This window comes from Hibiscus syriacus, unplaced genomic scaffold (assembly GCF_006381635.1).
Source record: "Hibiscus syriacus cultivar Baekdansim isolate YM2019G1 unplaced genomic scaffold, ASM638163v2 tig00000376_pilon, whole genome shotgun sequence".
Taxonomy (NCBI): domain Eukaryota; kingdom Viridiplantae; phylum Streptophyta; class Magnoliopsida; order Malvales; family Malvaceae; genus Hibiscus; species Hibiscus syriacus.
Genome location: NW_024061785.1, coordinates 101,851 through 126,361, shown reverse-complemented (window position 1 = coordinate 126,361; position 24,511 = coordinate 101,851). Strand labels below are relative to the sequence as shown.

The 24,511-nt window shown below is 33.4% G+C and overlaps 1 protein-coding gene across 1 annotated transcript; it reads right to left on the bottom strand.

Annotated features, from left to right (window-relative positions):
• Positions 1-23,328: 23,328 nt before the first annotated feature.
• On the bottom strand, positions 23,329-23,914 carry LOC120205056. The gene is made up of 2 exons (XM_039205003.1): positions 23,658-23,914; positions 23,329-23,566 (listed from the first exon to the last, which is right to left on the bottom strand). Exons 1-2 carry the CDS (start codon positions 23,912-23,914, stop codon positions 23,329-23,331), a joined length of 495 nt encoding a protein of 164 aa, XP_039060934.1.
• Between the last annotated feature and the right edge of the window lie 597 nt (positions 23,915-24,511).

Sequence of the window (24,511 nt, the reverse complement as noted above, 5' to 3'; positions counted from 1 at the left end):
GTCTCCCACTTGATGTTCTATTTCTTTCCTTTTCAGATCTGCATAGGACTTCTGTCGATCCAAAGCTATCTTTAGATTGCTCTGGAAAATTTTCACTTTATCCTCCATATCTTTCATCAAATCCGGCTGAACCAGATCTCGATCTTTTAATTCAAACCAATTTAATGGTGTTATGCATTTTCTCCCATACAGAGCTTCATATAGAGCCATCTTAATACTTGATTGATAACTATTGTTATACACAAATTCCGCTAAAGGCAAATATTTTTCCCATGATCTTATAAACTCAATTACACATGCCCTCAGCATATCCTCTAGTATCTGAATAGCTCTCTCTTATTGCCAATCTGTCTATGGATGAAAAGCTGTACTAAAATTCAATCGAGTACCCAATGCCCCATGTAAAGATTTCCAGAATCTTGAGGTGAATCTTGGATCTAGATCAGACACTATCGATATTGGCACTCCATGCAATCTAACTATTTCTTTTATATACATTTCAGCATATTTATCCATCGAGTAATCTACTCAAACTGGAATTAAATGAGCTTTTTGGTCAATCGATCTACAATTACCCATATTGAGTCATTTTTCCTTGGTGACAAAGGTAACCCCGAAACAAAATCCATTGTAACTCACTCCCACTTCCATTCAGGAATAAACATTACTTGTAGTAGTCTGGAAGGTACTTGATGTTCAACTTTCACTTGTTGACATGTCAAACATTTTGCTACAAACTCGGTTACAGCTCTTTTCATACTTGGCCACCAATAACGACTCTTTAAGTCTTGATACATCTTATTTCCACTGGAATGCATTGTCAACGGACTGTTATGCGCCTCGCAAAGAATTTGTTTCCTCAATTCCTCATCCTAGGGAATACAAAGTCTTCCTCGATAATATAAACATCCATGATCCCTTATTTCAAAATATTTAATTTCCTCATTTTCAACTTGCTTCAACCTCATTAAGCATTTCTTATATCGACCTTGTAGCTCTTTAATTCGATCTAGAAATAGCGGCTTTAATTTTAATTCAACAATTAAAACACCATCATCATTAAATGACACATGAGTATCTAAAGCCCTTAAAGCTGCAAAAGTCTTTCGACTAAGCGCATCTGCTACCACATTAGCCTTTCCCGGATGATATTCAATAACCAAATCATAATCCTTTAGAAGTTGAATCCATATTCGTTGCCTTAAATTTAGCTCCTTTTGAGTCAACAAATATTTTAGACTTTTATAGTCCGTGTAAACATGACAATGCTTACCATACAAATAATGTCGCTAAATTTTTAGAGCGAAAACCACTGCAGCCAATTCTAAATCATGCGTTGGGTAATTTTGCTTATGATTCTTCAATTTTCTAGAGGCATAAGCCACAACTTTTCCTTCTTGCATCAGCACACAACCCAATCCATTATGTGATGCATCACTATAAACTATATACTCTTTACTCGACTCAGGTTGCACAAGCACTGGAGCTTCGGTTACAATTCTTTTTAGTATCTCAAAGCTTTCTTGGCATTTCTCTATCCAAACAAATGGCACATCTTTTCGCAACAGTTTGGTTAGCGGCAGAGATAACATCGAAAAATTCTTCACAAATCTTCTGTAATAACCCGCAATTCCTAAGAAACTCTGGACTTATGTAATATTCTTTAGGGATTGCCAATCTACTATGGCTTGAATCTTCTTATGATCCACTTTAATGCCTTCTATCGACACTATATGACCGAGAAAAGAAATCTCAGATAACCAAAATTCGCATTTGGACAATTTGGCATATAACTTCTTATCACGAAGTATCTGAAGGACTACTCGAAGATGAGTATCATGATCTTCCTTTGATTTGGAATAAACCAAGATATCGTCTATAAACACTACTACAAATTGATCCAAAAATGGTTGAAATAATCTGTTCATTAAGTCCATAAATTCTGCAGGAGCATTCGTCAATCCAAACGGCATTACCACAAATTCATAATGTCCATACCGAGTCCGAAATGCCGTCTTTGAGATATCCTCTCTTTCAATCTTTAACTGATGATATCCCAATCTCAGATCTATCTTTGAGAATACTGATGCACCTTTCAATCTATCTTTATCGTCACCCTGTTTAATTGACGATAGTCAATACATAACCTCATAGAACCACCTTTCTTTTTCACAAATAACACAGGTGCTTCCCAAGGAGAAACATTGGGTCTGATAAATCCCTTATCCAGCAACTCTTGCAACTGTTCTTTTAATTCCTTTAACTCTGTTGGAGTCATTCTATACGGAGCCATAGAAATAGGTTCAGTACCCGGATAAACCTCTATTCTAAATTCCACTTCGCGATCTGGAGGTAAACCTGGTAACTCTTCCTGAAATACCTCCGCAAATTCCTTAACTGTAGGAATATCCTTTAACACCACTTTTGGTATTCGAGTATCTACCACATTAGCTAGGAAAGCTACACAACCTTTTGCCATCATTTTCTTAGCTGTCATGGTTGATATCACATGGGAGGGCGATTTCGCTTTTTCAGCAATCACTACCATTTCGAACCTTTTGCATCCTTTAAAAATAATCACTTCTTATGACAATCCACCCATCCATGATGTGAAAACAACCAATCCATGCCCAGAATTATTTCAAATTCATCAAAACGCAACTCCAATAAGTTTGCTAAGAATACAACCCCTTGAATTTTAATTGGATATTTTCTACATACTTGAGTTACCCTTGCACTATGCCCCAGAGGGTTTACTGCTATCATTTCACTATAGATTGGTTCTAAAGTAATTTCTATAGTTTTAATCAACATGGTACTAATATACGAGTGTGTCGAACCAGGGTCAACTAGAACAAAAATAGGATCATCAAAAAAAAATATACATGTTATAATCTCCGGATCATCCCGATCATCCCGATCATCTTTAGTCTTTTATATTATATACTCGGGCCACTCCCCGAGTTTTTTGTCTCTGGCTAGCCTCAGATTGACCGCCTAATTTTCCTCTCCCTCTGCTTCTATTAGGTGCTACCACAAATCTCTCAGACTGTACGGATTTATCACCATACTTTTTCGGGAAATTTCGAGCAAAGTGACCATATTCACCACAATTGAAACAAGTACCAGAAAGTAACATACATGCTCCCCCGTGTGATTTGCCACACGTATGACATAAAGGTTCTCTCTATGAGCTTCTTCTAAGCTAACAAACATAGGAATGAGGCTGCTTAGTTTTCCGTGAAGCTACAGAATAATCAGTTGTATTTGTGAATTGAGAACCTGAGCCCTTGCCCCTTTTTGCATACTGTGCAAATGAAGACGTTCCAATTCTTTTTCCCGTCGAAATACTCTGATTTGCTGCTAACATCTTCTCTTTAGCTCTTTCAATGACCTTTACCATGTTTATAACCTCTTGTAAACTGGACAAGTTTAAGGCTAACATCATTTCTTTCAATTTAGGCCTCAAGCCCTCAATAAACCAATCCCGATGAGCTTTTTCATTAGGTACTACTTCGGTAGCATATCGAATAAGTTTGTTATATTCAATTTCATACTCATACACTGCTCGATCGCCTTGTTTCAAGTTTAGAAATTTCAATAACATCGATCTCATAAACTGCTCCCCAATATACTTGTTTTTAAATTCGTCCAGAAAGAACTACCAGTTCACTTGTTCGGGCGACGCATACATCGTCGTGTTTGTCCACCATACTCGAGCTGATCCTCTGAGTAATGATACTGCTCCCCCAAATTTTCATGATCGGAGCACTGTAGACTCTCTAACATCACCTTAACATCATTCAACCATAAGTCTGCGTCCATCGGACCCTCGCTTTATTCTCCTTTAAATTCAGGAGCTCCCAAACTTTTTAACTCCTTTGGAATTAGCATCCTTGGTACTGAAGGAGTAGGAGGGGTTGGATAAGTTTGGAGTAATGCTAGGATAGCATCTAAAGCTTGCATAAAAGCTCCAAACTCCAAAACAGGTATACCATGAGGTACTTGTGCACTTCCATTCTTCGATGGGATCGGATGTTCACTATTCTCTTCATAACTTTCGCTACCTGATCCATATCTAATCTCTTGTCCAGCCGCTCTTCTCGAATTTGTAGAATCCGACATCTATTATAACATACATGCAAATATTACTTAAGTTAGTAAGGAGAGACATCTATTATATTCTTTCTATAACCTATCAGTAACCTTGACATTTTAGTGGCATGTAAACTCCTTTTTAACTAAAAACAAATTCGGTTTAGTCCTAGAATCGGCTAAACCTGTAGCTATGATACCATTAAATTTAACAACCCAACCCGTACCTGACCCGGATACGAGTTTGAGATGTCACATTGACTTTTAATAACAATATTCTTACAAAATATCAAAACATTTGAACTCTTTTAAGAAAATACGATAATATATTGTTGAATCATGTTTTAAGAAAATATACGTTTTATGAACAGTAAAATACGATATGAACAGTACCCATGAATGGTGATGAACAATACCCGTGAACAGTGAACAGTGTACCGATACACTGCTACAGTAACGTGAACATTGCATTGATGCACCAAAATTTCGAATACAAAATGTGTATCGATGCACTACTACAGTACTGCTATACTAACTTCGGTAAACATGCATAAAACTCATAAAAATTTAACCATTCATCATTATACAGTTACCATTTACATAAATATGTTTAAATTTCTTTAAAACATTTTTTATTAAAATCTACTACTTGCCGACTAAAATATAACTAAAATAGTTCATTATGTCATACTGTTACTGATGAGGCGACCTTGATTGAATATCCAAATATCTCCTTACAAGTTGTATTCAACCTACGCGTGAAATAAACACGTGTTAAGTATTACTTAGTGAGGCATAAATAATCACAATAACATTTCTACATACAAGTTATATTATGATATTTAATCTCCAAGGAACTTTAATTCCAACGAATATACTATAATCTGCATTATTGATTCCATTAACTCATTTATCAATAATTATTGGAATCCATACATTCCATAGGAAACTCATACAATTAATGTAATTTCTTTTTAATATTAGCACTCACAGTGCTCTATCTGAAAGATCATACACTTAGTACGCTTCCCCTTTCATTTTAGCACACGAAGTGCCTTATTCAAAAATTCATACCATTAGTATGATCTTGTTACCATTTTAGCACATAAAATGCCCTATGTGAAAATTCATATCATTAGTATGATTTCCTTATCTTTGTAGCACCTTAGTGCTTTATATGGAAATCCATACACTCAGTATGATTCCCTTACCATTTTAGCACATAAAATGCCCTATCCGGAAATCCATATTTTCAATATGATTTCCTTATCATTTAGCACACTCAGTGCTCCATATGGAAATCTATACACTCAGTATGATTTCCTTATCATTTTAGCACACAAAGTGTCATTCGGTAATCACTATACACACATCAATAAATTATGCTATTTTAACTATTACCACCTGTACGTACATAATTAAATGCACTCACCTGGTTCGTTTTGCTACTATCTCCAATACGTAATTCTGATTACTCAGCTACTTTTTCTTTGCCTTTCATTTTGCTAGACTCAGGAGCTTGATTTCGATCTACTCAAGCATCCATTAAAGACACATTCAATATCACTTATTAGTATATTGAAATCTTTCATTTCTTAAACTAAAAGAAAGGCTATTTTCATTTATTTATTTAATGTATGCATCAGTACATTTTATAGTGTATCGATGCATCCTCTCATTGGTGCATCAGTACACAACCTATGCATCGATGCACTATCTGCATTTGATGTTTATTTATTTAAGTGTCCATCGGTACACTCATTGTGCATCGATGCACTTTATCCAGAATTTACATTTTGAGCACGAAAAGCACTTAATTCAAGCTCAAATGCTCCATATTCCAACCCCTTTCATACCCTTAACTCCAATACCTTCATCTAAACTCATTTATACTCATTTACTATATTCTTAACCTCAAGATCTTTTCTTTCACATGAGATTCAAGAATCATACCCAATTTTCAACATGTTCTAAATCCAATTCTAACACTTCATATCTCTTAATTAAGTTGATGACAAGTCAAATCTACCATAAAACATTTATAAACCTTTATATTTTATCATGTCACTCAAAAACCCATTTTCTTTAATCTCTAATATGTCATCAATAACTTAGTTTTAATCTCATTTAAACCTTCCTTTAGCTTCCATAATATACAAAGCTTCAATCCCTATCATAAATCGAAGGAAATAACCATTAAATTGGAAACTTACCTTTGAGTTGAAGGGGAGACTTTTTCCATGGAAAGAAGAGAAGAAGATGAAAGGGTTGACTTCATATTCCCCTATTCATCATATTTATTATCTTAATTCCCCACTAATTGAATATTAAATTCAATTTAATCCAAATGACCAAAATATCCTTTTAATCATCTTTTCTTATAATTTAGTATAAGCTATAAATCCTATTCATCCTCATCTTTCATTATTTAATTTAATAAATCCTCGTTTTTTTAAATCATTTCAATTTAATCCTTAAATAAATTTTTGAGGCATTACAAGAGCAGTGTAGTAAACAACTTTCGCGACACTCAATGAAAACAATGCAAGCGAAAAGAAGTACCAAAAAACAAGGTCGAGAAGAAAATTAGGAGATTTGGGTTCTGTAATGGTGAGGGACATAACAAACTAACATGTCCTCAAGTAAATCTCAGTTTGAATACAAGCACACAGCCTACATCAACTGATTTTTTCAAAGACGGAATGGCCATTCAGTCCTGTACATGATGACAATGATCTCCATATATCGTAAGTTTCAACATGACTCCTATTGTGTATAAGAAACATGTACAACAACCTATTGCTAACTTTTCTCATCTCATACATAATTGCATTCACATACAAAATTATAAATCGTATACAAAATTATGAATCGTATACAAAATTTCCCCTATATTAACAAAATTTCCTCTCTTACTCTATTTTGATTGTGGCTTACGAGATCGTTTAATATTCCATTCGTATCATCACATAAATGCGAAACAATCTGTAGACTAGAGTCTCCCGTAACCATGGTCGGGATTAATTCTGTAACTGGGATTATCTAGGTTAATCATGTTGACAGCATAGCCAATAAAATCTGGGGGTCCAAATGGTAAGCTAAGAATTGGTAAGGCAAGCTTCCTTTGAGGGTTTAGAGTTAGAGCCCTCCAACGTATGGAGTGCATGATTGAATATTATGTATAATAGTTGTATTCAGTTGTTGAAGAATTGTTCTTAATTTTATATAAGGATAGTTGTAATGATATACATTCACGTTTCGGGACCAATTAGTTAGATGCATGCAGTACCCTATATCCTTGAGGCATATCACAAGAAATCTGGCACTTAAAGATTTACCAAGAGCACTAGCTTTTGCTCTGAATGAAGAATAAACCTAGAATCAACTTTGTAATTGTGCCTATCATGCTGAAGAGAACCTACTAAATTATAGGATTTGCACACAACTGCAAGTATTTTAAACCCTAAACCCAACTACTCACATAAAAAATTATGTAACAGAGTTGTCAGGATTTCCCATAAAATGTTTGCAGTTGTGTGCAAATCCTATCATTCAGCAGGTTCTCTTTAGCAGTATAGGCATAATTGCAAAGTTAAATCTATGTTCGGTCTTCATGCAGAGCAAAAGCTACTGCTCTTGGTAAATCTTTAAGTGCCAGATTTCTTTTGCTCTGCCTCGAGGATATAGGGTACTCCATGCATCTAATTTATTGGTCCTGAAACGTGAACGTATATCATTACAACTATCCTTATATAAAATTAAGAACAGTTCTTCAACAACAGAATACAACTATTATATGTAATGTTCAATCATGCACTCCTTACGTTGGAGGGCTCTAAACCCTCAAAGGAAGCTTGCCTTACCAATTTCTAGCTTACCATTTGGACCCTGCAAGGGGTTTTATAGGCTATGCAGTCAACGTGATTATGAGCTTCTTTTATCCTTTCGCATTCAGTCAGACTGTAGAGATTTGAATCAATTAAAAGTTATTAAATACTTTAATCCAATTATCATTCAAGAACATTTACATGAATACATTGATACTTACTAGTCGGTTTCGATTTTCTTCAATATTGATATATTGGGGCTCCATTTGAAGGTTATCATCTTCGCGAACAAATATTGAACTTTCAACCTATAACCATTCAAAAATAGCAAACTTTAAAACCTAACCCCTCTTTTCGAAGACTAATATTCTAAAAAATTAGGGTTTCAACAATATACCTATTAAACACATGAAGGGAAAAAGTGTCCAATCTGAAAATCAATCAAAAATTTATTTGAATACCATAATATCGCTAAATTTACATGAAGAATTTATCATAACTGTTATGAACACTGGTATTCGTCGGAGTGGAAGAGTTCTCTTCTGCCTTTAGGGTTTGTCAATTTGGGATTTGTATAGCGTTACATATAAAAAATGAAGGAAAAAACACGCGTAATTTAAAAAAGTATCGACACAACTTTAAAAAGTGTTGATACATTATGTAGACTTATTTTCTAATTAACCGGTATATTTCTACCGTTTACATTGAAAATTTACCTATTACATTATATTTATCGGTTTTTATGTTTATGGGATTGATACATTTTATAAATGTATCGACACTTTATTCGTACACCCCGTTGGGCATTCCTTCTAGTCAAAACGTATCGACACAAATTTAAAAAGTGTCGTTACATTATGTATACTTATTTTCTAATTAAGCGGTATATTTCTACTGGTTATATTGTAAAGTTACCTATTACATTATAATTATCGGTTTTGATGTTTTTGGGATCGATACAATTTTAAATGTATCGACACTTTATGTGTGCACTCCTTTAGGCATTCATTCTGGACAAAAAGTATCGACACAAATTCCACAAGTGTCGATACATGATGTAGAGCTATTCTCTAATTAACCGGTATATTTCTAACGGTTACATTGGAAATTTAGCTATTACATTATATTTATCAGTTTCGATGTTTTTGGGATCGATACGTTTTATAAATGTATTGACACTTTATTTGTGCACCTCGTTGGCATTCATTCTGATCAAAACGTATCGACACAAATTTAAAAAATGTCGATACATTATGTAGACCTATTTTCTAATTAACCGGTATATTTCTAACGGTTACATTGGAAATTGACCTATTACATTATAATTATCTTATTCGATGTTTTTGGGATTGATACTTTTTATAAATGTATCGACACTTTATTCGTGCACCTCGGTTAGTCATTTATTCTGGACAAAAAGTATCCACACAAATTTAAAAAGTGTCGATACATTATGTAAACCTATTTTCTAATTAACCCGTATATTTTTATCGATTACATTGGAAATTGATCTATTACATTATAATTATCTTATTCGATGTTTTTAGGATCAATACTTTTTATAAATATATCGACACTTTATTCGTGCACCTCGGTTGGTCATTCATTCTGGACAAAAAGTATCGTCATAATTTAAAAAGTGTCGATATATTATGTAGACCTATTTTCTAATTAACCGATATATATCTACCGGTTACATTGTAAATTTACCTATTACATTATAATTATCTTATTCGGTGTTTTTGGGATCAATACTTTTAATAAATGTATCGACACTTTATTTGTGTACCTCGGTTGGACATTCATTCTGGATATTACTTAAAACGATTCTTTAATAATTTGTTTCGATAAATTTGCACGCATATATAATGTAACATCCTAAAACTAGAGCAAGTAACAAAATGGAAGTTTTAAAAATTTGAAGTCTAATATTGAAAGATTTGAAAGTTCAGAGACTTAATTAGGAATATTTTGAGGATTATTTCGTAAATATGTAAGGAAGTAAGGGTAAATTGGTCTTTGCAAAGAAAGATTTTTATTATCTCTTTATAAAAGAGATAACCACGTGTAAATGGGAAAGAAAATTCTGGAGAGATGGGGTTCATTTTCTTCTTCCCGTTTCTTCATGTATAAGGTGAGTTGGATTTAATTTGCTTGTTTCTTCAATCTTATGGTTTCTTTTGATTATTGAGTGATAAGAAAGAGTAAGGGAAGATTTATGGTGACCTAAAACTCCAAAATGAACAAGTTATAAGAGATTTAGTAAAAGGAGTTTTTAAGTGAATTATTGAAATAGAAAGCGTTAACAGAATTTGAAGTTAAATTTGACTTGTCAAGGGGTTAATTAAGAAGTTAGAGGTGATAGAATTGAATTAAGAACACGTGGAAAATTTTATGAAATTCTTTGATTCAAGAATTATGGTGAATTATGAGGGATAATTAAGTGTTATAGTGTTATAAGAAGGTTTACATATGTATAGATGAGTTTTAAGGCATAATGAGGGGTTAATAAGTAGAATTTGAAGACAAAGTAAGAATTTTTGGGCCCAAATGGAATTTTTGGGTTGTGTGCCTTCAATGTGTATCGATGCACTCTCAAATAAATGAACATTGAATGCAATTAGTGCAACGATGTATAAGGAGTGCATCGATGCACCCCCTTTAAGATTAAAACATCGAAAGTGATTTGTGTACCAATGGATGGCTAGTGCATCGATGCACATGTTAAGGGATGCATCGATACACTGTAGAATGTACTGATGCACTTCAATGGGAAATGGAATAAATCTTTCTTTTCAGTCTAAGAAGTGATAGATTATAGTATATCGATTGGATACTGATAGTATAAATATATGATTGTGTAGATATCGATCGAGAGGAAGTTCCGGAATGATTGAAAGATTAGAATTGACCTAGAAGAGAAAGTAAGCCATAGGAGTAATTGATAGCAAGTGAGGCCAAGGTGAGTGCATATTAGATCGTATATGATATAAAATGGAAATAAGACTTGCGACAAGTCTATTTCCTATAGTATTATGCATAAATTCATGAACATGAACATGTGTTTATTATGAATTATATGTTGTTGTAGGTATGATATGACTTGTATGAATATATGTTTATATAATGAATAATATGCATATGTGATATATGAATATAAAAGATTAAGTGAATGAACATAGATGATATGTAGGATTATATAAGAATAAGATATGAATAACATAATATAGGTTATATGAGAAATATATAAGAATAAGATATGATATATATGTTTATGAGAAACCATACAAGTGACATGAACTATGTGATATGATATATATGTTGAATATGATACAAAGTGATATGATTATATGGTCACAAGAGATAAGAGACAGGTGAAAGTGAACTATGTGATTATATGAATATGTGACATGATATATTGCTAATGCCCATTTTATGTGTAAAGAGAGCTAGAGGTATAGTTGGCATGCCAAGAGTCGAGGGATTTATAGTGGTCCTTCGGGACAAATTTCATAGCCCCTAGTGGGACCCCATACGAGCCGTGGTAACAGCATAGTGCACAACCTCAATAGACTCACATAACTATAGTTCTCAAAAGCGTACATGGGCTAACCAAAGAGATAACAATGAAGATAGTACTTATGAAGTATATGCTTTTGTGATATGAACTGTATTATATGATTGATATAATGATATGTGTATGGTTTGAATGAGTCATATATTGATAAAAAGGTATTATTAAAGGATATAAATGATAATAATATGGATAATAGAATAAGATTAATGATGGAAATAATGTGTGATGTGTATATGTGTACATTATATTATATATAATGATTGTGTGACATCATGAAGTGATATGTTCATACATGTTTAAGCATTTAGAGTTTCCTTTATAAGTTTAATGCCTCACTAAGTCATATACTTAGCGTGTGATTGTTTCACACGTAGGTTACAGAAGTGAGAAGAGAAGCGAAGAAGAGCAAGACAGGTCAGCATCTCCTTTACAAAATTTCAGATCAGAACATAGATGATTTAAATGTGTTTGGTTATTTTGAATATAGTTGGCATGTACTAATTGATTAAGTTGAATATGCTCTGATCGATTTTGGTTATTTTGGTCAATTTATATAAATAAACCGCTTTTTTTTAATGAAAGTTTTAAATTTTCTTTGAATTTTGTCAAGAGTCAATGTGTCACCTCAGACTCGTATTCGAATCGGGTACGAGTTGGGGGCGTTACATATAAAATACATTAATAACTAGTATTGATATTTCAACAAACCTCAAATGTCTCATTATACAGAGAAGCAAATATGGATATAAAAGCCCGACCAATCAACCAATAACGATTCGGAGATCAAATGTCGTTATATATTCGAAGCAATCAACCTAAATGAAACGCGAAGGAAATCCCGACCATCATAATTTTGAGTAACAAGCAAGAAGATTGGAAAGGCAAAGAATGCCTTCCGAATACTATCTATTTCATCCAGCTCACGAAGATAGGATAACCGTAAACTAAAACCGTCTGAGAGAAACATACCTGATGTAGAAGCAGTTGCATATTTAAAATCTCGAAGGTGATCCATTTGGTTCTCAAACATTTAAAGTATCGGAAGAATTTCAGGCTTATGATTTGGGTGCTATACGGGTAATACAACAAAATGCATCAAAAAATTCTCGAGAATTAAACGCTAGATCTTTTAATAATAATGTTAAATAATGGAAGATACACACGTGAAGTATAAACCCTGGTACAATTAACAATGTAAACGGATAAAAGTTCTCCGGTATAATGAAATTAGTCATAAATGACTAGTTCAGACGCTTGTCATGTACGCCTATTATCATTGCACCGGTAGAATTTTACCGTTTACATTGTTAATTTAGCAAAATATCGATAGTTTATACACGTATGCCCTTCAATTATTTTTGTTATTATTACAAGTTGTAGCCCTCAATTATCATGATTTTTTGTTGCCATTTGTTGCATTTCCCGTATACCACCCAGATCATACGTCCGAAACATTTTTGACGCTTTAACTGTTTGAGAACCAAATGCATCACCATTGAGATTTTAAATCTGCAGCTGTTTCTACATCAAGTATGTTTGGCTAAGATGATTTCGATTTAGGGTTAACATATCTAAGTGAGCTGGCTGAAATAGATAGTATTCGGAAGGCATTCTTCGGATATCCAAACTTCCTGTTTGTTAACCAAAAATTACGATGGTCGGGATTTCCCTCGCGTTTAAAGTTGGAAAAAAACAATGGAAATTAGGAATAATCAATGATAACATGCATATTGTCTAAGTTAATAAGTTTTGAAAAAGGTAAGTTGTTACCTTAGAAATGAAATTTGAAACACTCCCGATGCTTTCATTGAGTAAGTTGTTGTTTGGATGGAACAAAGACTCGGGCTAATATTTATAGTGGAGCCGAAATTTATATTGAAATTCAAACTCAAATTGAAATTTAAACTCAAACTCCAATTACATATGAAATGAACTTGTAATGTAGTGTTAAATTAAACATGGAAATTGCTTAATTGATTTATATTGTTCAAGTAACATGCGTTATGAATCATCAAGCATGTAAAAGACAATATTGATGCAGTTCAAAGCTGAGTTGTGAGTTGATGGGGTTGTCACACTTGTTACATGGGAATAAAGTACTCACATGGAAGAGATAGATAGATTGTTTTGTTATGCACAACTCATCCGACTGAAATATTTACCATATAAGTCACATGTTATACTGTGGAAAATTAAAATACACAGTTACTGTGTTATATGTTATAGTATTTTTGAATCAAATGAAAATATACACACAATAAAATCAAACCAAAACATACAGACACAACTAATTTATACATAACAATGTTCAAATAATGTACCCACAAAAAAATTAATTCGATGAAAAAGGGTTATTTCTAACGAAGTCCGAAACATTAGGCGTCTTGAACAAATTTTCCAAATACTCTCATATGTTACCACCTTTTTTCTGAGGACATATATAAATAATTTCAATTATAAAACTAATAAGGTGCAATTTTACTAACAAGAAACTAAATTCGCATAAGCAGGAATAAATTTGTGTTATACCTAGAGCATTGTCGTCCGAATAAGAAGCAGCGTCGAAGCGATGTGGACATATGTAATTGTATTTCTATATAAACACATAAATTGTTAATCAATCAATGTATGAACACGTGTTTAACTGGAAAAACATAATGCATAAATGTAACTTATTGGATTATAAATCATTTGTTTCGCTGAATCATCGACTAACAGTGTATTTAGGTCGTTAAAATCAGGAAACGCATTCCAAACATCATTAAGATCTTTACAGTAGGTAACATTATCGTCTTTTTTGCACTTTGCATTATCAAGTTCACAAACAGTTGAACACAAATATGTAGGAATCATAGATAAATAAAATTCAGCAAAGTATAATGACATTCATCTTACCCAAATAAGTAGAAAATGGTCAGACAACAAAGGTAGTTTATCAAGTACACGGTCAATGTTACGCCTCATCTTGGAAGACCAAATGGCAACAACAAAATTGTCTACACAAAAATGCATAAATTCATATAATCATGTTCTGAGGATAATATCTACAACATGAAGAAAAAGAGATTAAAGTTGTACGCTTATATGTTAAAATAATGGATACAAAAGAATAGAATTAAAACCTTTTGGATATCTTGGGAAGTAGGCAAGGACACAATTGACATCAAAAATGACAAGTTTTCTTACAGCCGGCATTGCAGACACGATATACTTGTTTGGATCATCATCATCATCTTCATCTTCATCGTCATCTTCATTGACCGATTGGTTGTCCATATCTATTAAAAGAAAATAAAATACATTTTACAATGTGTAAATGTTTAGAAACATAAATAATTAATTACCTAACTCGTTTGATTTCGTTGACGTAATTTGTCACACAAGATGGAGACTTCATCGTATAATGATTTAATATCGGCTCGCATTCCACTCACAAGGGAATCAATATGCTCCCGAAAATTGACCATGTATTCCATCACTGTCTTAAGTGTGACATCATCTCCACGTGGAGCTTCTTGAGCTTCTTCCATCATTGCGTCTCCTATTGGTTGGTCGTCTTCATGACCAATGGGGTCGATTTCCTCCCTCTCTTGATCTAATCCGACATCATTTACACGTTTCCAACTGACCTTTTTAACAAAATCATTTCCCGCTCTAGTAATAAATAACATGTCAATCTTGCGGGTTAATAGAACAGGGGTGTCAAGCAAAAAATCAACTTTTTTCTTATTCAACAGATGGGTAATGACACATCCATATGGTAGTGAAGTTGAAATTGATGCTCCCTTTGTGACCATATATACAATTGAATTATATATCAGTTTAGCAATGTTTGGAGCCGCTTTATATCTATACTTTGCTATCCACCAATAATCGTTGTCTCGAATCGTTGAATGTTTTCCCCCAGTAGGCCGAATAAACCAAGTGAGCATTTTGTGAAACACTCTCGACTCTACATCTAGGTGAATTGGGCTATTTCTAGCAACCCATTGTATTTTAGTATCTAAATCATTTTCATTTGAATCCCCTTTATTCTCTACACCTATACCCTCCGCAATAGTATCCAGAGATATATATATATCCTTCCCCATGACATGGGTATTAATTCCAATTATATTACTCTTATTAGGCTCACGCTCGAAGGAATCATTGTTGTAGAATACTCTAACTAGGTTGGGGTAATATGTTGGTTCTACAGAAGGAATTCAAGTCAACCCCAAGATGTAAATGTGGATTTAAAACTAAAACCATATTTATCATCGAACAAGAAACCCAGGTCAATGACACGTTCGGGATGAATCTTCCTTACTTTGAAACTCCTCTGTCATCTATCTTTCTCCTCATCGGATCTAAAGTTCAGAGTTTTGAACGACCTGATTTGATCAGAAGAAGCGATTGGTTGAGAAAGAGGTTTTTGTTGAGAAGAGCTTGGTTGAGAAGAGCTTTGAGAAAGATCGCGCCTCTGACGCTGACGTTTTGGAGCCATTTTGGGTGTGGATGTTGTTACATTCGAACACAAACACATTAAGGAAAAAAAGAGTCTAATCTGGAAATCAATCAAACCCTAATTTATGGCAAAACATCAATAAATTTACCTGAATATCTGATCGTAACTGTTATGAGAACGCTGGTATTCGTCGGAGTCGAAGAGTTCTCTTATGCCTTTAGGTTTAGGGTTTTTTGATTTAGAGGTTGTATCGATTATAATCTATAAATAATGAAGGGAAAACAAAAACGCGAAATTTAAAAAAAAAATATCGACACAAATTTAAAAAGTGTCGATACATTATGTATACCTATTCTCTCTTAAAACCGGTATATTTATACCAGTTACATTGGAAATTTAAGTATTACATTTTAATTATCGGTTTTGATGTTTTTGGGATCGATATTTTTTATAAATGTATCGACACTTTATGCTTGCACCTAGTTTAGGCATTCATTCTGGACGAAAAGTATCGACACAAATTTAAAAAGTGTCGATATATTATGTAGACCTATTCTCTCATAAAACCGGTATATTTATATTGGTTACATTGAAAAATTACCTATTACATTATAATTATGGGTTTCGATGTTCTTGGGATCGATACTTTTTATAAATGTATCGACACTTTATGTGTGCACCTAGTTTGGGCATTAATTCTAGACAAAAAAAATATCGACACAAACTTAAAAAGTGTCGATACATTATGTAGACCTATTCTCTCTTATATACCGATTAAATTGAAAAATTACCTATTACATTATAATTATGAGTTTCGATGTTTTTGGGATCGATACTTTTCATAAATGTATCGACACTTTATGCGTGCACCTAGTTTGGGCATTCATTCTGGACAAAAAGTATCGACACAAACTTAAAAAGTGTCGATACATTATGTAGACATGTTTTCACATAAAACCGGTATATTTATACCGGTTATATTGAAAAATTACCTATTACATTATAATTATGGGTTTCGATGTTTTTGGGATCGATACGTTTTATAAATGTATCGACACATATGTTTACCTATTCTCTCATTAAACTGGTATATTTTACATATTACTTTATAATAATTGGATTCGATGTTTTTAGGATTGATACTTACAATAAATGCATCGACATACTTTTTTGGAAACTTTACGTTTGGGAACCATACTGGACAAAATGTTGGAAACAAATCTTTGTGTTTATTAATTTTGTCATTAAAAAAGTCTATTTTTACCACCTACATTGTAAATTTACCTATTACTTTAAAATTATTGAATTTTGTAGTTATTGTACATACCTAAATATGGAATGGTCATTCAGTCCCGCATATGATGACAATTATGTTAGTGACACTTGGAATAATGCAGACAATGATCTCCATATATCGTAATTGTCAACATGACTACTACTATTTATAAGAAACATGTACAACAACCTATTGCTAACTTTTCTCATCTCATACATAATTACATTCACATACAAAATTATAAATCGTATACAAATTTATAAATCTTATACAAAATTAACCCTACATTTACATTATCGCTTCCTTTTGTTATTCTTGTGTGTCATGGCAGCTTTTGTCATATCCTCTCTTAGTTTATTTTGATTGTGGCTTACGAGATCATTTAATATTCGCATACGATCCCAATCTCCAACAACATATATTCAAATTGTCAGTACGTTAAGTATTGTAAACCACAACATTCAATCTACGACTTTTAACAATTTAACCGCAAACTAATTTTTAATTACACTTACAAAATCACCAGTTGCCCCTGTAGAACCGATCAATTCCATCCGCATCATCACATAAATGTCGCAATCATATCTGTTACAAAATTTGAATATCACACATGTCAATTATGAAACCTGCATAAATTAAGCTTTCTATTTATGATAACATCTCATTCCCATTCAATTGCTTATTCATCTTATGCTCCACAAATTTAAAATTTTTCAGGGGGACCTTTCCTAGAGAGCCACATGCTTCTACCCAATTGCATTTCTTATTATAACTATCTAATATTTTCATCTACATTAAAAAATATGAAGTTATGATCCAAACAAATTATGCTTTATAATTTACATAATTTCCTTTCATACATACCAATCTCTTAGCATCATTCACTATTTGTTTAGTTGCTTCAGATGTAAACAGACTATCATATACCGTTGCAACACGTTCTACCATATTCAACACCAACAGATACTAATGTGAATTATGGTAGTTTATTATGATCATGATCTACAACAAATTTCACACCCAATTTGACAAAATTCAACATTATATATCCGAAAACATCATTTGCAATTCGTATGGTGTCTTACCTTCTCACAGTCGGTGAATTTCACATATTTATTCAATATGAGACCCCAAAAGCTTGCAATACCCTCAACAATTACTTTGATGTTGGTCTCCAACGCCTGTTGCTGCAATTACACGACAATCATTATTAATTTACCGTCTATAACACTACTTTTCAACATTTATTAATTTAACTCACTGCTAAGTGGTATGGAAGGTAGCCAATCCTCCAGAGTGACTTTTTCGCATCGTAGCATACTTCCAGGTGAGTAAATCAATAACCTAACAAAATTAATTACACAATCAGAACATATTAATAGGTTTTAACATTTTGTACTTTCTACTTACCACACCGCCAACTCATTCCGTAGGCTTCAACGTTGCAACGTCGGATACACTAGCGTATTGATTTCCCATTGAGATTACAGAAAGACTGTATGAATCATTAGGATTAATATCTTATCATGAAATATTTAAATATCACTTACAAAACAATATATTTCACTTACTTCGATTCTAACCCACTATTCCATAAATAATCACACATTGTAGCTTCGAGCTCATCAATTCCGCTTGGAATATCTGCTTTTTCAACCTACAATTTTGCATACAAATTTTTGTCACAACAACATGATAAAAATCAAATTAAGTTTTCTTTTATTCAACATACCTTATGCTTCTTCTTCTGGGGTGCATGACATTTAGAATCCAAATCTGCATCTATAACACTCTCCGGTGTATAGATCATATCGACATCCTTCCTCCTCATTTCCTCCATCTTTTCTTCTTCCTCCATCTTTTCTTCTTCATATTTTTTCAGTTCATCGTATTTTTGCTCTACATAGCTTTTCATCTCTTTTATACTCAACCACCCCCTTCACCCCCATAAGTTCACTCTTCAATTCCACAACCTCCTTGACCACTCCATCAATTTTTTCACCCGTCACCATCTTAAGTTCACCCCTCAACACCTCAACTTCTTTTACCACTTCACCCCTCAATACCTCAACTTCTTTCACCACTCCATCTATTTTTCCTTTCAATTCCCCCTTATGCCTCTCAAGTGTCTCTTGGACTCTTGATTGTCTTTGTAGAATATCAAAAAAGAATTTTTTTATATAAGCCAATTCAGACATTAAAATGTCGAATTTACTCTATTTTCCCTTACCGTCATCCCCCTGACTGAATCCCCCTACAACCATCTCATCTTCCTTCTCCACTGCCTCCACTGTCTCATCTGTCTTCTTGCCAATAACCTTCAAAATTAAATTACAATATTAAGACATTGAGTATATTCTTAATATTATTTAATTACATTTATTACCCTTTCTTGCTTCCTCGGTCTATCCAACTTCAACTTCGCCATCACTCTAACCACCTCTTCCTTCCCCCATGCATAGATGTGTGCCACTCCGGTTCTTTCATAAGTCGACACACTATCACAGCCTGACAAAAAATCGAACAGTGCAACCTGTATTTATAATAAAATTTATCATTTTATATAATAACTATACTATCATTTTATATTAAAAATAAAAACGTTCTTCAACTCATTTGCCTCTAAGATTGATATGCACCCTTTGAGGTATCTCTGGCTGCCCTTTTTAAAGGTGATTATTGATTATATCAATCTTGAATGGACATATTCAGCCCAATTGAATTCAACCTTCAAGCCTTCATCGCAAATGAGCTTCATATAGTCATTGTTCGTTGACGTATCACCTGTTGGACAAAGAAAGATCCACACAGGGTACAATAGAACTCGGGCCTTCAGGTCACCCCCCTTAAGATCCACTTTTGATTTCCTCTTCAAGTTCAGCATATGTCACCTTCTGCTTCAAACCATATTTGGAGGCAAGTGCTTTCCAGTTCTTACTCTTAGAGACTTATACAACACTTTTGCCTTCATTTCCTACCCCCCAAGACGGCTGCAGCACATGGGATCCCCAGAGGAAATGAATAATCACCATATTTAGCAATACATTATTCGACATCAAATTGCTCAATCAAGGATCAACACAATTCCCTCCGAATAGGTCGATCCCTTACTCCTACCAATGATCCAAACCCCATTTCTTCCAGCACATTCAACTGATCCTTCACCTTAAGGTGTTTAATTAATGAATTCACCCTTTTAATACTGCACATTGTCGACACTTCCTATATTTTTAACAATATATAATGTTATTGTTTTTATATATTTTGTATCAACGTATTTACAAGTTTAATGAATACCTTCTTTTCATGTGTTTTCCTCCATTCTTTGTATTCTTCATTATCCATATTTGACTGTGCGATATAAGGTTCCTTTTCAACATCACTCATCAAATTCCATTTCTCCAACACATCATTTCTCACCTAATATTAAGCATAAACGTTTCTTAATCAATACATTAACGCTAAATAATACTCAATGTCAATTTCAATTTACATACCGAACCGATGTGTTTGCCAGCTTCCTTAATCCTTTGGCATTCGATCATACTGTCAACATTTAAAATTTGTAATCAATTGAAAGTTCTTAAATACTTTAATCCAATTACCATTTCAACAATAATAACAAAAAGATATTAATACTTACTATAAGTACATATATCCACAATTTGGTTACTTTCGAATCTCAGCCTCAATTTCAAAGTCATCTTCGCCACCAACAATTCCAAGATTCTTTGACTTCATTTTTCCTTCATATACCAGTTTACGCAAATCAAATCAAATATTGGTTACATACACTTTATTCAATATACAAATATTGATAACTACTATTGTAGTGAAACGGTTTCCTTTAAAAGAATTTGAATGGCCACTACAACAAGTGTCGGCACATTTATACAACCTACAATATCATTTTCTACCTATAATATTATAAACAGGTATCCATATTTATTTTCTACCTATAATATTATATAATCGGTCTCATATCCTTCTTGGCTTTAATTCGAAATCCCCAAACCAAACCCAAAAACCCTAATCCATGTTTCCTTCAAACGAATGGGAACACTCAATACTCCAAGTATCGGCATATTTATACAACCTATAATATCATTTTCTACTTATAATATTTAATAAAAGTATCGATATTTATATTTTACCTAGAATATCACTTTCTACCTGTAATCGGTCACAAATGCTTCTTTACTTAGAAAACCCCAAACAATACATAAAAACCCTATTTTCGATTACTGTAATAATAAAAAACTATGGTTTCTACAATGTACTTTTTGATTCGACTACAGCAACAAACAAACAAACTTCGCTTTAGAAACGCCTTCTGAAATGCAACAACAATTACGCTTCGATTTCATAAACTCGTCCGTTCTATCTATTTTTCAGAGGATATTTAGCTATGCCCTTTATATTTTCACCGGATATATTATTTGTATTTAATCGATACAACTACCCAAGTGTCGATACTTTTATGTTAGGTGTCGATACTTTAGATAGGATAATTACCTATTTCTTTGAAAGTATCGACGCGTACTTATTAAAGTATCGACACTTTCAATATATTCGATAGCGCTTCACCGGTTTTATCATTTCGAGACCGGTTTTGTCATATTTTTACATGTTATATCGTTATGGATCGATACATTTTTATAAAGTATCGACACTTTATAGGCGCTATTACTGCTTCTCTTTTAAATTCCCAAAGTGTCGATACTTATATTAAAGTATCGACACTTTCAATATATTCAGTAGCGCTTTATCAGTTTTTTCATTTCGAGACCGGTTTTGTCATATTTTTACCTGTTATATCATTATGGATCGATACATTTTTATAAAGTATCGACACTTTATAGGCACTATTATTGCTTCTCTTTTAAATTCCCAAAGTGTCGATACTTATATTAAAGTATCGTCACTTTCAATATATTCGGTAGTGCTTTACCGATTTTGTCTTTTCGAGACCAATTTTTTTATATTTTTACCTGTTATATTGTTATGGATCGATACATTTTTATAAAGTATCGACACTTTATAGGCGCTATTACGGCTTCTCTTTTAAATTTCCAAAGGTCGATACTTATTTCAATCTAATCGACACTTTCAACATATCCGATAGCGCTTTACCGGTTTTGTCATAATTAAACCGATTTTTTCATATTTTTACCTGTTATATTGATATGGATCGATACATTTTTTATTTGGATCGACATAAACCGACAAGCTAAGTTTGTTGGTTGCCAAATTTTTTAATATTTCTTCATGATTTACACCTACTATATTATTATTACTCAACATTTTCGGTAGCGCTAAACCGAATTTATTAAATATATTTTAATGTATCCGGTAACGCTGTATATTAACCCGCCTTTCCTAAGACAACCCCCGAGGAGAGGGTTTTCTTTACAAGCAAAGTTGGATTTTATACCCTCTTAAAATTACAAATGGTAAAAGTATAAGTTTGGTCCCCGGACAAAATTAGGGTATTACACGGTTAATTCGGTCGGCCAATGAATTAGTTTGGTCGGGAAACAGTTATTTTTTTTCAATAGTCGGTTAACGGTTAATTCAGTTAATGGTTAATTCGGTTCAAAATCGATTAATTAACTGAATTAACCGAAATTATTAAATATTATATACATTATAAACCTATTTTAAGCTCAAACCCATTAAAAATTCATACTCGATTATTCTTTTAATCACACTAGATTCATTAAATTATCAATATTTAATTAATTTGTAAGTCAAATAAAAAATATACATATATTATATTTAAATTATTCTAATTATAAAAAAATTCGGTTAATTCAGTTAATTAACCGAAATAATCAAACTTTATACGATTGATTAACGGTTAAAAAATATTCGATTAATGATAATTTGATTAAGTACGAAATTAACCACACCCCTACATATATGATATTAATAGATGAACAATTTCTTTAACAAATTTACACCCAATTAAAACCAACTGCCTGCGTTTCCTGTCAATGAACCGAGAAATCCGAACATTTAACAAAGGAAAAGGGTAAATAAATTTACGAAATTACATGCTCAATTCCTCGAACTACAATTTCATGGTTGAGACAATGGTTATACTCTAGATGTCTAACAAGAAGCCATCTTTGGTTGAAGAAGCATTCCTACTGCTGGACAGACTCCATTGATCCGAAAACCCAACAGATCCCTCGACGAACCTATTCCCACACTTGGCCACAGCCCTAACGCTCTCGATCAGTTCTTGAGTACAACCTTCTTGTGACAAAATCTCCAACAGCTGTTCCGGTGTGATCACTAACTTCACTTTCCAAAACCCACTCTTGTTGTTGTTGTTGTGCCTAGACAAAACATTGGTATGAGACCTCTTCAGGACAATCGCACGACATCCTGTACGGAGCAACACCCGATGCCGCCGGGATACTGTTGTACCTCACATGGCCTTGTCGCACAATCTGGCCGCTGTTGAGCGGAAGTAGATAGTAGGATTCGCCGGGGAGGAGTTCGTCCTGGTGGAAAAGTGGTTTCCAGAAGAGATCTTGGGTCCGGAAAATGGCGTGGCCGGGGAATTCATCGGTGATGGTTCCGGCTATTATGGGAGCTGAAAACTCCATTACGCCGCTGTTTGAAGTTATGACTTTGATCACTCCGTCCGCTTCTCCCAGGCCACCGAACAAGCAGTTCCCCATCTTTTTGTTTCTTATGAATCCTCGCCCATGAAATTGTTACTGGAGGAGTGGATATTAAAGGGAGGGAAAGTTATGGAGGGAAAGAAGAAAATAATATAGCGCCCGTGGGTCTCTTCTTTAGAGCTTCCTCAAATCTAACCGCTCCTAATACAAATCCCAAAACTAAACGATAAAGAAAAGAGAAAAGAAAGGCGACCACATCAGATATGCTCGTTGGGGGATTGTGGGTTAATATACGGTTAATATACGGTTTTATCGGATACATTAAAAGATATTTAACAAATTCGGTTTAGCGCTATCGGAAATGTTGACTAATAATAATGTAGTAGGTCTAAGTCATGAAGAAATATTAAAAAATTGTGTAACCGGCAAACTTAACTTGTCGGTTCGTGTCGATCCAAATTAAAAAAGTGTCGATCCAAAACGATATAACAGGTAAAACTATGACAAAACCGGTATTGAAATGATAAAACCGGTAAAGCGCTATCGGATATATTTAAAGTGTCGGTACTTTAATATAAGGATCGACACTTCGTGAATTTAAAAGATAAGCAGTTTTAAATCCTATAAAGTGTTGATACTTTTAAAAAATGTATC

What these genes read in the sequence shown, in the direction of transcription:
- LOC120205056 (XM_039205003.1), bottom strand. Translation starts at nt 23,914, where the DNA reads ATGGGGAACTGCTTGTTCGGTGGCCTGGGAGAAGCGGACGGAGTGATC. An exon ending in GTGCGACAAGGCCATGTGAG is followed by an intron (nt 23,567 to 23,657) that starts GTACAACAGTAT and finishes TGTTTTGTCTAG; the next exon opens with GCACAACAACAACAACAAGA.